General features: G+C 37.7%; 1 protein-coding gene across 1 annotated transcript in view; it reads left to right on the forward strand.

The window, feature by feature from the left end:
* LRP1B (LDL receptor related protein 1B) overlaps positions 1–13772 on the forward strand; it is a 474765-nt gene that overhangs the window by 281182 nt on the left and 179811 nt on the right. The window contains exons 22-25 of the mRNA XM_050976996.1: positions 4235–4435; positions 5883–6128; positions 11881–12078; positions 12875–13079. Coding sequence (XP_050832953.1) covers positions 4235–4435; positions 5883–6128; positions 11881–12078; positions 12875–13079 — 850 coding nt within the window. The remainder of the gene's footprint in view (positions 1–4234; positions 4436–5882; positions 6129–11880; positions 12079–12874; positions 13080–13772) is intronic.

The raw sequence follows: 13772 nt of genomic DNA on the forward strand, positions 1-13772 counted from the left end.
CCCATTTTTTGCCTATTTCTTTCCATTTTATGTCTGTAATTAGTAGCTGCAGGGTCTTTCCTTACTGTGGCTTTTGTGGCTTAGGTTGATGTGTCACAATGCCACAGGGGTGAGTGCCAAGCTACAAACCCGAGATTCGTCAGCATTCAGCCAAAAGGGATTTTCCTGCTAATAGGGGTGGTGATCTCAAGAACCCATTGTACCCATCTCCTTTTCCAATATTCAGTTAAGGATCTATGGCAGAGTGTATTCTAAGACTTCCAGAGATGGCCTTTTGGCATTTGCCTCTAGTACTGGAACATTTTATTCCTAACAAGTCATCTGTCTCCTTTGGATATTGAATGACTTACGGGTCCCTAAATGCATTATTTGTTGAGCAAGTATTATTTCATTGAGCAAAATACTTTGCTTATCCCCTTGAACATCTTCCATTTCTGTTTTGTGTCTTTACACCTTTGTTATTTTGGTTGGTCTTGCTGGAACCGTCCAGCCTGGGCAGTCCTTGAGCTGCTGTGTCCAAAGTCAGCCAAAATGCTGCAGGGTACTTGAGCTACCAGATTTCACAATTGCTTTTCTAATTTGTTTTTTCAAAACCATCCCATGCTTCTTTGTAGTGGTTTCAGAATTGCTTTGCTATTTATTTTTTTTTTCAAAACCATCCCATGTTTGTTTGTAGGGATGTGTGGTGAAAAATCTACTAGAGGTTGCACAGCAGTAGGATGTGAGAAGGAATTCCTGATTGAGTTTGACTACTTTTGGGCTGCTGCTAGCCAATTATTTTCTGGTTTAAAATTAGATTAGGCTTCTTTTAAATTAGACTAGATTAATTTAAATTGTACAAAGGTCCGACTTTCTATTTTAAATTCTGATTCTGTCTTCCAAAAATTATTACAGGCATGTACTTCAGCTCAATTTTATGTACTACATAAATTTATCCTTTTTATTCCATCTCCCTTCTTTTCAGTTAGTAGTGCTGCACCAAGAGCAGAATCAGTGCAAGCTCACTTAAAATGTCATCTAATTACTCTAATGATCATAATAAAGTACTTCTGTGAAGACAAATGCAAAAGAGCCATGAATACTTCAGTTTAGTAAGCAGTACATCTGAGCTGTAATGCTTATGTGTCATATTTACTGTTCTTTTTTGTTTTTTCAAGCAGCAGTTGATGGTATCCCAGCATTTTTGATGCTACTCTGAACTAGTTTTTTATACTTTGGTTTTTTGGGTTTTTTGGTATTTTCTGATTTTTTTCCTTACATGTAATAATATATTAGAGGGGAAAAAAGATTTAGTGGAAGGAAGCAGTATTGGTTTGGAATGGAAAATAAGGAACACACATAGAGGAAATCAAATAAATGGGTGCAGATCTGATGCTGGAAGATTACAACAAAAGAAACCCTGGTGCTGTCTGGATGGGGATTGTCAGAGTCCAGATTAGATTTGTGACCAAAGAACCTGGTGCTGAGGGAGGCTGGGAAGGAAAGGTTTTCCAGAAACAGGATGAGGAAATTGGTAGTGTTTTTTTTTTTTATCCATAGCTCATGGCCACATTGTTTTCTGTGGTATCAGCTCTCTTCTTCTTCTTCTTTAGGCCTGTTTTTTTTGTTGTTTTTGTTTTTTTTTGTGTTTTTTTTTCCCTTTCCTCTTGTCTCATCCAGGAGTCATTTATAAACATCTGCTTTCTACTAAAATCTTTAAATTGAGAAATGACCACATTTTTGAAGCCATGTGATCCAGTCTAAGTCCAATGTGTGTTCTATGGGACAAGTGAGATCATAACCATCACAACATTATGTTAAATGTGTCAGATTGGAGCATTCTGTAACATTGATGGGATGGAAATTGAATCCATGCTCTGGTTTAGGAAAGTGTTACATTACAGCTTTAGGCAGTAAGAATTAGCTGTAAGAGGAAACAGTGCAATTAATGCTCCACCAAAGTCGTTTTCTTATGGTTGAAGATGTATTCAGCCAGAAAACCTCCTCTGTACAATAACCTGAGGAAGACTGAAATGGTGTATTAATAGTTAATTCTGTTGATAATATTTGCAGGAAATAAAAAGCATTGGAGAAGCACTAGGAACAGGCTTTCCCACATTTCTGCTCTCAGGCCTCCTGACTCACTGAGTTACACAAAAAGGCTTTGGAAAAGGGCAGTTACAGCTATTGAGGCAATTAATTTATGATGGGATTTTACTAAAGGGGTTCCTGGAAACCAGAAGTGTGAGTTTCACTAAGGGCCAATAAAGGAAAAATACTTCAGTGAATTTTAAGTAATGATTTCAAGACAGTCATAATATTTCATTAAGTCCATCTCTTCACGATCTTGGCAAAGATGAATTCCTTGAAAGTATATTCTACTTAAGAACATGTCATATCTCTCATAATGAAAGATGAATCTTTCATTATAAAACAAATCTTCACTAAGGTACAAGAAAAGCAGGGAAACTGATTTTCTCTGTAAACCTTTGAATGCATTAAAGATTAAAATAACAGATTAGGAGCTCTACTGGAAACAACTTCAATTTACTTTGGGTTATGGTTGGTTTGGTTCATGTTGGTGTTTTCCATTAGCTTGCATTCTACTGCTGTGTTATAGCAATACATAAAATCAATGATCATTCAGGATAATAAAGAATAGGGACACTTTTTTGGAACACTTGTGATTGCATGCAATGATGAGCTGCATCCATATCATGCGTACAATTTTGTTCCCTCATGTCTGTGCAGTTCTGTCTTTTCAGTGTGGGATATTTGGCAATTTGGCCACTAAAGAAAATGGCGGAAGATTTTCATTCTAATTGCCGCCCCTCCCTGTTTGTTTTCAAGCTAATTTTGCACTGGCAAAATGATGTTCTGTTGTTTAAACTTCACATTCAGTGTAGTATGATCCTGAAGTTTCACTTCTTCCTTTTTTTCACCAAAAGTGAGAACAATCTCACATTTTCCTCATGAGTGCTGCAGAATCATGGGGTTTTTTCAGTCTTGTTTCACTGTTGTTTATCCCCTTCACTGTCTGTGAGGATATTAACTATTTTTGCATCCAAAGAAGACTAAAATGTCAAACCAAGCGCATTAAACCAATCTCAACAAATGTGTCCTTTTAAGAAAACTGAAATCTGGTATTGCATAAGCTGGGAAGGGTGGGCAGAAAGTTGTGTCAGTCCATGCTGAGCAGGTTTGATCTTAGGAGTCCCAGGCTTTGCCAGTCAGTGCCTGGGCATCCACCAGAATTGCTGTTAATGGAATTAAACATTCCCAGGATCTTCCTTCCATTCCTACTGATTTTTTCTCTGCATAATTAATTCATGGGGGAAAAAATTTCTAGATCAGCTGCATTACCTGTGTTTTCTCTCTATTAATTGGAAAAGAAGGTACATGACATTTCTGTTCAGGCTTGGTGCTCTCAAAATTTACAGCTAAACCCTCCTGGCTGTAGGCAGGAAGTAGAAAAATAGGTTGGGACAGGAGCACACACACCCACCTGTGTCAGCATTCAGTCTTGGCTCTTTTCATTTAAATCCCTCCTTTTGTTGATTCTCATTTAATACCTCCATGATTTTAAAGATTAAAACCCTTTTATCTAATCAAGAGGCTTCCTTGCCTCTCTAAACATTGATGGTCATCACAAATTCCTTTTCTCCCTTTTGAGACATGATCTGAACACTGATTGGACAAAACAGAAGTCATTTAAGAAATTTTGTCTGCTGTAGTTATTTTGCTTAAAAGCTGATCATTTATCTGACATGGCTGGGGAATGGGTTGTGTCTACTTCTAGAAAGATTTTGCTTTGCAAACCCATGCGAATTAAAAGTCCTGTATTGAAACATTGAGGGCTGTTGCAGTAGAAGATAAAAGAAGAGAGATGAAGAAAAGCCAAAATGAAAAATAGTTAGAAAATTTAAGTATCATTTGGTGTATTTAACAGATTTTGAGGTTGTGTCCTGCCTGCATGCACTTTTTTTGCAGCACACAAATAAGTAGGGCTGGGGTTGTTTGGAAAATTACATTCTCAAAAGTGCTGTGATGCTGTGAACGATGCTTCAGAGTAAAAGTGCAAGTTGGTTTCTTTCTGCTCATCAAAGAGGAAAAAGGTATTAATGGGAAAGAATAATAATAATAATAATGATAATAATAAAAGAGGAATCTGTACATTGTTTTGAAGGATTTAATTTTTCCTCCTGAAGTTTGCTTCCAGTCTGATTTCCTGTGTTTATTGTCTCTTTTCCCCAAGGGAGATGCATTAGCAAAGCGTGGCTATGTGATGGCGATGTTGATTGTGAGGATCAGTCTGATGAGGATAATTGCGAGGGCTATTTGTGTGGACCACCAAAATACCCTTGTGCTAATGATACCTCCATCTGCCTACAGCCTGAGAAGCTCTGCAATGGGAGAAGAGATTGTCCTGATGGATCTGATGAAGGCGATCTTTGTGGTACTTTTTAGACACCTTTTTCTGATTGCTCATGATGCTGCCTGTTGTGATACCTCCTGTTGAGAAAAAGGTTCTCCTGCTGAAATTTCAGCACTGGAGCCTGTGTGAGGATTTTAGTTCAGTTAAAGTCATACTGAGTTTATGCTTTCTTCAGATGAGGCAAAGGAGACAAGTCTTTCATTTTCAAACCCCTTAAAACATTCCAGGTAAACAATTGAAAGGACATTGATGTGTAGGAAAGGACTTCAGCTCATCTGCAGATCTCTCCAGCTGCAAAAGCTTGAGTTCCTACCATAGAATGATTTGGTTTGGAAGGCACCTTAAATGTCAGCTTCTCCTGACCTCCTGCTTAGGCAGGGATACTTCTGTTAGACCAGGTTACTCCAAGCCCCTTTCAGCCTGGCCTTGGACACTTCCAGGGATGGGGCAGCCACAGCTTCTCCTTGGCCAGGGCCTCAGCATTTTCAAAGTCAAAAATTTCTTCCCAAAATCAAATCTAACTTGTCCCCTGTCAATTTGAAGCCACTTCTCTTTGTCCTGTCACTGCAGGCCCTTGTCCCAAGTCCCTCTCCAGCTCTCTTGGAGCCCCTTTAGGCCCTGGGAAGGGCTCTGAGGTCTCCCTGGAGCCATCTCTTCTCCAGGCTGAGCACTCCCAGGTCTCAGCCTATTTACAGAGCAGAACTGCTCCAGCCCTCAGAGCATTTTCATGGCTTTCCCTGCACTTGCTCCAAAATGCCCCCATTTTCCTCATCCTGGGGGCCCCAGAGCTGGGTTCAGTCCTTCAGGTGGGATCCATTCCTCCCACAAGAACAGTCTCCTCCTTCTGAGGTACAGCTGGTTTTGATGCAGTCCAAGACACATTTGGCTTTCTGGGCTGCGAGCTCACATTTCCAGGTCAGGTTTGGTTTCTTATCCACCAACTCCTGCACTCCCCCCACTCAGGGCTGCTCTCAATCCAGTTTTTTCCCAGCCTGTATTTGTGCTTGGGACTGCCCTGACTCACTGCAGGTCCTGGTTTTTGGCCTTGTTGAACTTGAACATTCAGGTGGCACAGCCCCCACCTCTCGAGCCTGGCAAGGTCCTTCTGGTCCATCTTTTCCCTGCTGCATCACTCACACAACTCTGTCTGATCAGGAACTTGCTGGGGGTGCCCCCAAACCCTCTGTCCATGCCACTGATAAAGGTGTCAGACAGTGTCAGTGACTCCTCAGGATCACCACTTGGACATGGAGCTATGCCAAAGCCTTCAAGGATACACTAAAGCTACCAGATGAATGATTGCACATCAGATCATTTTAAACACAAGTATAGAAATCTGGTTTAGATATATAAATTTTTGTTTGCCCATCTTGGAGGCTTTTGTAGGTTGTTTTAGTTGATTTTGCTGTATACAACCCAACTGGCAGCTTTTGCAGCCCTTAATTATTGTTTTTCCATGTTATTTCAGATGAATGTTCACTTAACAATGGTGGATGTAGCCATCAGTGTTCTGTGGTTCCTGGAGGAAGAATTGTGTGCTCCTGCCCTGCAGGATTCAATCTTACTGCAGACAACAAAACTTGTGAGATTATGGATTTCTGCACCAAGCACCTCAAGTGTAGCCAAGTTTGTGAACAGCATAAAAATACTGTCAAGTGCTCATGTTATGAAGGCTGGAAGCTCAGTAAGGATGGAGAGAGTTGTGTTAGTACTGGTAAGTTGAATTTTGGTGCATGTTCAATATTCAGGATGTTAAAAGCTTTGATGGCAATTTATTGAGAGCTTATTTCACTTTTTTTTTTTCCTCTATATATGAAATACAGGCTGGGATTGCCCAAATGTGGGGCTGATTGCAATCTAAGGCCTCATTAAAACTGTCCCTATTCTTGATGTCCAAAGGGGTATTGAAGCTGTTGCCAACCTAAGAATGCTAATTCCAGATGTTTCTAGGAATGTTAATATGGTATAATTCTGAAACTGTTTGAAGTTTTATACAGTTTTTCATGTGCAGTTATTATGCATGGGCATATATGTATAAACACATTCTATATGGGAAAATTACTCTGTATTTTTAAGAAATAGATCAATCATGATATTGATCAGTATTGGCTGAGGGTTCAGAGGGTTAATTTTAAATGTGCAATTATAGGCTGCCTGTTAGCATTCAATATTTAAGATGTTTTTTCCCCTCAGGCATTCTGGCACTTGTTTTTTGACAGCAGTAAGAGCCTGCTCAGCTCACTAATGGAGGTGAAAACCAACATGAGCCAAAAGAGGAGAGGGGAATGTATTCTCCTCATTGTTCACTGTTAATAAGTACCCAGGCATCACTTGGAAACCATGTTAGGAGTGTGTTTTTCAGGTGCAGTGTTGTGTGTAAAACAGAAACATGCATGTGCACTATAAACTGTTATCACACCTTTGCCTCGCTGGTAGGGACTTAAAAATAATGTTGAGTTTGTTTTCTAGATTTTCATAACTCAGTTTTCTTTGGTTCAGGCTTCTTTGATAATTTTATTCTATATTATCTCTATTGTTTCATAGAGTTTTATCAGCTCTGAACAGAAATATCTTCCCCATTCTCCTTTGCTTATTTGGATATTTCACAATTCAGTAAATATGATTAGGATATTCTTTATTCATTCTTTCTCTGCAGTGTTTGCTGTTTAAGGTCTAGTTTTATGTCAGTGCTTTGGTCTGGTTCCCAATGATTTTTGATCAATCTGATTTGCTATGTTATGGACACTTCCAGTAACTTAAAAAAAGTTCATTCTTATTGGGTTAGAGAAAGGAGAGGATTAAAGAATTTAAGGCAATGTTAGTAACTCACATGAGGAAAGCTTGAAACAAACTTTAAACCAAATCAGGTAGAAATGACTGATTTTGGACAATAAATGGGGAAAAGTGCAGTATACTCACTTGTGGTATAAAATAAGAAAAGTGAGACTACAGTTTCTCGGGTTTCCTAAGCCCATGAGATATTTCTGCTTAATGTTTACTGGTGTTGGTGAGAATCTGAAGTTACAAATTGATTTCTCCAGATTTTTTTCAAAGAATGTAATACTAAATATATGATCTGAGACCTGTGGTGTCAGCTGATATAAAGAAAAATGATCCTTTTCTTTACAAACTGTGATGATGCTACCCTAATGCCATCAAAGCTGTGACAAAATTATTCCATATTAAATAGGGCGTGTGCTTTTAAAGGCACAAATCATCTTGGCCCTTTTCAGTTTATTTATTCAAAAGTCATGGGAAGTTCTCTGGAGGACAGATCCTCTGACACTTCAGCTGCTGACTGTGTGAAGGGCATTTTAGGAAAGTGAGAACAATTTTGGTTTCTTTTGTGAACCTGTGAGACTCAAAATGTCCCCATCATCTGAGTCTCTGAGCATGAGATCTTGAATGAACTTACAATGAAGAAAAAAACTTTTATAATATACTATTAGAAATAGAGTTCAAAGTGACCTTATGAAGACAAGCTGTCCCCCAAATGCCAGAGCACTATTTCAACAATTTCAGTTGTTATGAAGTAATTCTTAGAATAGCCATGGTGATTTAAGATGCCTCGAACCAGGTGTGTATTCTATTAGAGCAGTAACTTGTAATCTGTTTTCCAGAAGAAAAAATAAATTACTGAGAAGAAAATGAGAAAATTGCCCTTTACCTTTTTTTTCCTCTATCTGAAATAGCATTTTCTTGTGTATAGGAAACATTTCACAAGCACACAGCAATAACATGTGAAGTTAGTATGCCACATGTTTTCAGAATAAGGTAAAAACATTTATTTGTGAGCCCATTAGAAGGGGAATAGGAGTGCTGAAAATGCAAGAATGATGTGATGCTATCTTTTGTTCCTGATTACATTTCAGTATCCAAAAGTGTGTCTGACAGGGGAATCTAATGAATTGCCAGTGAAATATAATGAGTTACAGAGTAATAAATATATAAAACTGAAATGCTTGAATTGAGCAGTTCTCTTTCCAGTTTCGTTTCCCAAGCCTTTCTAGGTTTCCTCTGTTGTATCTCATTTTTACTTCTGTTGTCTTCATTTCTTGAGGGTTTTAAATGTTTCCAGAGTTTCAGCACTTTCCATGCCTCTTGCTTTCATCTCCTTTGCTTGTTCCTGTTCTGGCATTGTGACATTACTGACTTCCCAAACTTTAAATGTTTCCTTTAGATTTAAATTTGTATTGATTGAACTAAGAGTGTGTTACAGAGCTCCATTATTCAGATGGAAAGTCAATACAAATTACATGTTTTCATACTCGTGTTCCTGGTTTCTCTTAAAACACATTTCAAAATAGGTTATGCTGATATATTGCACTTACTCTTTTAAATGATAATAAGCATTCAGAAGAGAAACAACTGATCTTAAAAGATATTTAAATTTCATGTTTACATTCAACCTTTCAGACTTTGGTATAATAAATGTTAGATGAGCTCAAAACCACTTAGTTTAAAATTGATTGTCAGCCTTTCCTAAGCAGTGGAAACTGTTCTATCACTTCATATATATATATATATATATATATATATATATATATATGATGTTATGTCTGTCTGTTTGATCTGTCTTAGCTGGTTTGAAACTCAATTTTGTTATAATTTCCAGATACCTTTCAATACTCATATGGAGAGGGGAATAGTCCAATCCTCTCTGAGCTTAGTCAGGCCTTTAATTAAGTTTCTTTTCAGAATCTTTATCAAGTTATTGTTTCTCCTTGAGGTAATTTTAATAAAATCACAGTGTAGATTACTTGCTGTGCTGTTGTTGTTACAGTGAGCTTCAATCAAATAATCAGGTTCAATCAGAATTTTTCCTAAGAAAGAATTTGAAACTTAACCCACTGAAAAATGTGAGGCATTATTCTTTATAGAGTCTTTTTTGATGGCATTTGTGGGCAGTTTTCTTCTAGCAGAGATTTTTTTTTTAATAGTGTTTCTTGCAGTTTATAATTTGTTTGCATCCTATATTTTATATCCTTACCTTTGTGGTAAAAGAATTTGAGGCATTTATGAAATCATGGAGTGCAGAAATGTATGATTTTACTCAACAAATTGATAGCAGTTAATTTTCTGGAAAGTTTTAAAGAATGTGATCAATAACCATTGTATTGATTTGAGACTTTACAGAAATTCTTTTAATCAATTTGCAGCATAAAAAGTATTTGCTCTCAATTTCTGGAAGATTAATCTGGAAGATAACATCAAATTTTGGGTTCATTGGGTAATGGAAACATATTTATTTATTTTTTAAATTTATTTTATTGAGCCTGAAAATCCCAATTGCCTGTAATGTAGCTGGTTTTATAGAGCCATTGAACGATCAGGTTGGAAGGAAGATCAAAGCCCAGCTAATACTGCTGCTGTTTATCTGCTTTCCAAGACCTTCAGGACACCTTCACTGCTAAACTCCAAGTTTCCCAGGGGTGAAATGTTTTGTTGACTCACTCTCGTGAAGGCTTTTGTTTTTCTGGGCTTTCTGAGTCTTCCTGGTCCAGTTCAAGCCTTTAATCCTTGCCCTACTTGGTATTTATTCACAAAACAGGATTTCTCCTGTTTTCAATTCATAAGCCTTTTATGTCTTAAGGGAATTTTACGTGCTTCCACTCATCTTCTAATTCCAGTTTTTTAGACTAAGCAGATCCAGATTGCTCATTCTTGCCTTGCAGGCCATGATTTCTGGAGCTCTTGGAGCAGCTGCTCATTTCCTCTTGTCTTTCTGTCCTGATTCACACTGCTCTTCAGGAGCTCAGAGGAGGGTGCAGTGTTGCAGGCTGCTGTCAGCCAAGCTTAGGGTTTTGTTGTGTTTATTTCAATTGTAAATCTTTTCAAGATCCCATTGAACTTTAATCCTTCTCATAAAGATAATTTGCACTGTAGGTTATCTCAAACTGTATTTCCTCTACTTTGAGGGAAAAAAACCAGTCTAACATAGCACAGATTTATTATTTCTTTTTTTCCCCCATTGTGTTAATTTCTGAGAATCACAAACAAAGCTGCTAGTGAGGATTATGACTTGTGTTCTTATGCATTGGAATTGCCAAAAAACCCCATAGATCAGTGGCCTCCTGCATAACAGCTGCCAATTTATCAGAATTTGGGAAGTGCCATAAAAGTGTGTCTCAAGTTCAGATGCCTGGTGCCTGTGAAACAGCTCCTAATGTCAGTGATCCTGTTCTGCACTAAATAATTTAAGCACTGCAGAGCTTTGAATAATTTGCTTTGCAGGAAGTCGTTCATTGCTTGGACAGATTGGAGGGTCATTGGGAAAGTTCAAGGCAGGCTGTGACCAAGTGCTTCAAGAGCAGAAGCACAGCTCTGCTGAGGTGCTTGATCAGCCTAAAACATCACCTATAATTTAATTTGTGTGTGTGCAGTGGGCATCAGGAGAAGAGGAGCTGCAGCAGGAAGGGAGCAGTGAAGTGTTGAAGTGAATGAGAAGGGATAAGCTGGGAATTTTCGGAGCTCTCAGGAGCCTGGAGGAGCAGGAGTATTGCCTATTGTCATAAACTGCCATTAATATTTTACGTAAATCAGTTTAATTGTATGGAAAGCAGTCTGCCAGTATAATCTGTGTTTCACTCTAAGAGTAGGAACTCAGGGTGTTTTAGGGGAACAACTGCTTCCCCACAGAAAAGGCCTGCTGGGAAAAAATATCTTTATCAAAGTGGATATACTGAATTGATTCAACAGTTTATAGAATCCAATTTTTTGTCTTCCTTGTTTGTTTTATTAACACAGCTCCTTGCTTGAAAAACCTTTCCTAATGTATGTAAGAACTATAATAAAAAAAAATCAATGTCATAGTATGGTTGACCAATGCTGATCATGTTTACAGATATTTTTATGCACTTTGATATCAACTCACTGGCACAAGTCATGCAGCATTAATTCATTAACAATGGCAGGAGAAAGTCATGGGTAGCTGGATTTGTGATGACGTGACATCAAATGTTCATTTTCTTGCTTGTTAGGCATGAGGGGTTTTTATGCACTTCAGTTGGAAACACAAGGTACACTGTATATTCAAAAGGTACTTTATGTATTAGTAAATGGTTTCAGCTGATTGGCTTTTGAAACAATGTATGGTTTATGGTTTCATTTTTCTGAGCCTGTTGAGAAGCAGATTTTATATTTGATAATGTGACTTTTTAAAGCTCTAATTATGGGCTCATAATGCTAGAGCTACAAAATACAGTTCAGGAGTTGAGTCTGATATTCCCAAATTTAATGTCTAATATCTCTAGTTGGGATCAAAGATAATGCTAGAAGGGAGAATTAAGAAGTCTGTTGGACTGAAAAAGTAATTGAAAGACTCCTTATCAAAAGATGAATTGTTTTAATCATCTCTTTCTCCTGATAAAGTATTCTGTTTTTCACCTTCTACTTGTCAATTATATCAATTTGCAGCAATACCTTTTTTTATTATTCCTTTGAAATGTTTAATCTTCCTCTTCCAGATCCATTTGAGGCTTTCATAATTTTTTCTATTCGACATGAGATCAGAAAAATTGATCTTCACAAGCGTGACTACAGCCTCTTGGTTCCTGGTTTAAGAAATACAATAGCCCTGGATTTTCACTTCAGCCAGAGTTTACTGTACTGGACAGATGTGGTGGAGGATAAAATTTACAGAGGGAAGCTCTCTGATACTGGAGGTATGGATTGAATCTATTTCCTGAACAGTTGGAACACCTGCAGTTACAGGGGGTGAGACCTGGTCAGTCGTAACTGAGCTGCCATTCTCAGAAACAGAATTTATGATGGCATTCTGCCTTCCACAAGGGCTCTATCAAGGTTGTGCTTCATTTCCAGGCAGAAAAAAGACTTTTGTTGTCAAAGTTTCCTTTTGCAGCATGCTGGAGGGGGAAGAAAATGGCAAATGCAAAGAACTGGTGTTTCTTCCTGGTCCAATGAGTGCAATATTGATTTGTTTCATTATTTTGCAGTTTATCTTCACCTTATTAAAAAAGTATAAGAATTTGTCAGATGTCTGATAAATTAGCTCTTCTCGCTAGGTGAAAGATTCTGCTTCAATATTTTATAGCATCTGGAAAGACTTTTTCTTTGCCCTGGTGACATCCTGATGGCCTATAACTCAATATAATCTCATAATATATACAAAAGAGTTTCTACAAAATGTTCTTTGCTGAAGTGTATGTTCCAGTGCTTTCATCTGAAAGGCAAACCCCAAATAATCCAGGAATGACTCCAAGAACATCTGATAAGCTTGTATGTCCATGCTCATGGCATGTCCATGCTCATGGCATGTCCATGCTCATGGCATGTCCATGCTCATGGCATGTCCATGCTCATGGCAAGTCCATGCTCATGGCAAGTCCATGCTCATGGTATGTCCATGTTCATTCTGCCAGTCTCTATATCAGTTCTTTAAGAATCTCTTTTCCTCTCTTGTTTTTTTCTTTCTTTCTTATTTTTTCCTTTTTCTCTAAGGTGTTGGTGCCATTGAGGTTGTGGTGCAACATGGCCTGGCCACTCCTGAAGGTCTGACTGTGGACTGGATAGCAGGAAACATTTACTGGATAGACAGCAATCTGGACCAAATTGAAGTAGCAAAACTCGATGGCACTCTGAGGACAACGTTGATAGCTGGGGCTATGGAGCATCCAAGAGCTATTGCTTTGGATCCCAGATATGGGTAATTATAAACTATAGAAACATTATTTTTCCTTGTTGCGAAGTATTTTAAAGATGTTTAAATGTGATATTTGTTTCATTTCCCTTTTTGCTGTGAGTTACAGTTAATAATAGCTCTTGAAAGTCTATTTTGAATAATAACAAATCCATTAATAATGTGTTTTTTCTAAGTGAAAAGGATTAAAAAATGGTAAATCAGGAGATACAGGGATTTTATTGTTGACAAATTACTTATCTTGCCATGTTGTTGTTTCATTTCTTTTTTTTTTTGAGGTGAATGATAGGTGGAATGTTTGGTCTAACATTTGTGTGGTTCATGGAGAGATTTAGGTGATTCTTCTTACTTAGATACCACTCTTTTGCTTTTAATTTTGTCTTTTATTTTGTCTATTTGAGTATGTTCGGGGATTTTTGGTTGTTGTTGGCTTTTTTTTTGTGTTTTGTTTTGGTTTTTTTTGTTTTTTTGGTGGGACTATAAAAATACAGCTTAGATGTTACTGGAAGCCTTAAAAAAGAGTGAGATAAATGCCACCTTTTGTGTTTAATTTTCATCTATAAAGTGGAGGAAATGCTTGCCAGCTCCTGTCAGTATTTTTTCTAACTATTCATTAGGGGTATGCTATAAATCAGAATATTATGTGTATTCAATAGCTCCATTTTCTTCCTATAATTATTGCTCTTTCAGAGAGGGGGG

The sequence above is a fragment of the Serinus canaria genome, chromosome 7 (genome assembly GCF_022539315.1).
Source record: "Serinus canaria isolate serCan28SL12 chromosome 7, serCan2020, whole genome shotgun sequence".
NCBI classification, from domain to species: domain Eukaryota; kingdom Metazoa; phylum Chordata; class Aves; order Passeriformes; family Fringillidae; genus Serinus; species Serinus canaria.